This window comes from Mobula birostris, chromosome 5 (genome assembly GCF_030028105.1).
Source record: "Mobula birostris isolate sMobBir1 chromosome 5, sMobBir1.hap1, whole genome shotgun sequence".
NCBI lineage: Eukaryota > Metazoa > Chordata > Chondrichthyes > Myliobatiformes > Myliobatidae > Mobula > Mobula birostris.
The window spans coordinates 194,643,377-194,644,583 of record NC_092374.1 but is presented as its reverse complement, the minus strand read 5'-3'; the positions used below and the strand labels follow the sequence as shown (position 1 = coordinate 194,644,583).

At 64.0% G+C, this 1,207-nt stretch overlaps 1 protein-coding gene across 1 annotated transcript; it reads right to left on the bottom strand.

Moving 5' to 3' along the window:
• Positions 1-279: 279 nt before the first annotated feature.
• c5h6orf47 (chromosome 5 C6orf47 homolog) lies at positions 280-1,207 on the bottom strand. Its single transcript, XM_072257377.1, has one exon. The coding sequence runs from the start codon at positions 1,072-1,074 to the stop codon at positions 463-465; it is 612 nt and encodes a 203-aa protein (XP_072113478.1). The 5' UTR covers positions 1,075-1,207; the 3' UTR covers positions 280-462.

Below are 1,207 nucleotides of genomic sequence, written 5' to 3'. Positions count from 1 at the left end.
CTCAGGGTTGACCCAGCCGTTCAGGACTTGCCTTCCTCCTGCAGTCCCATTTCCCACCAACCCCAACTTCCTCTCTTCCTCCTCCCATCCCTTCATTCAATCCCATCTTCTCCTTCCTCCGCCTTTCACCCTCCACTCAAATTCCCCTCCCTCCATCTCCCACACATACTCAATCTCACCTTCTCACGCCCTCCCTCCACCTCCCACCCCTCCTCTTCCACTCCCACCCTTTCTCAATCCATCTCCTTCTCTCCCCTCACCTTCCACCCCACCCTCCTTACGTCTCCCACCCCTCTCCTCCTGCACTACCAAGGTGACCCGGGACCCTCAGGAGGAGGATTTCCTGCCGGCCCCCCGAGTGCCCGAGGTCCGGCCGGCGCCGCTTTGAAGAAGTCACTCGTTTTAACGACGAAAAATAAGTTTAGCGTCCCGCCAGATGCAACACCCACAAGGACTTCTTCCTCAGAGTCCTGCCTGTTCCGATGCTGACCGCTCCGGTACCGAGTCCGCGCCGTCCTCCGCCGGCTCTTCGTCGTGCGGCTGCTCCGGGCGCAGGCTGACGCCGAGCACGAGCAGCTGCAGCGCCCCGTAGGCGAGGGCGAGCGGCGCCAGGTAGGTCTGGAGCAGCCACAGCACCAGCGACATCCCGTAGGAGGTGACCAGAAAGAGGCCCATCCCGTGCAGCCAGAGGCCGGCCAAGCGCCGCAGTCCCAGCACGTCCAGGGCCACCCGAAAGACAGGCGAGGCCAGGCACAGGAAAGCCACCACGCACAGGTCGAAGAGGTGCCGGATCAGGTTGAAAGAAATCTCCAGGTGGTCGCGGTCGAGGCTGGCCCGGGACTGGCACGGTCCCTGCTCTCCCGTCCTCCCCGCCGCCGCTGCCGGCGCCGCCTCCGCCACCACTGCCGCCGGCTCCCGGCTCCCGACCAGATTCAGCGGCCGCTTCAGCCAGCTCCATAGGCCGGTCAGGAGCCTGGGGAACAGTCCCGCTAACCACCGGGCAGCCTTGCCGCTCCGAACGAGAGGCGGAGGGAGGTGGCCTGGCGCTGATATCGGCGTCAGTCTGTTCCCCATGGCTGGACGCGCACACACACACAAACTAATCCATGGGCTGCCAAACTTCCAAGCGGGCTGACAGGGTGTGGGGGTGGGGGACAGAGAGAGAGAGAGGAAACAGCTGAGACTCTCCTTCCTTTAACCCTCCTCT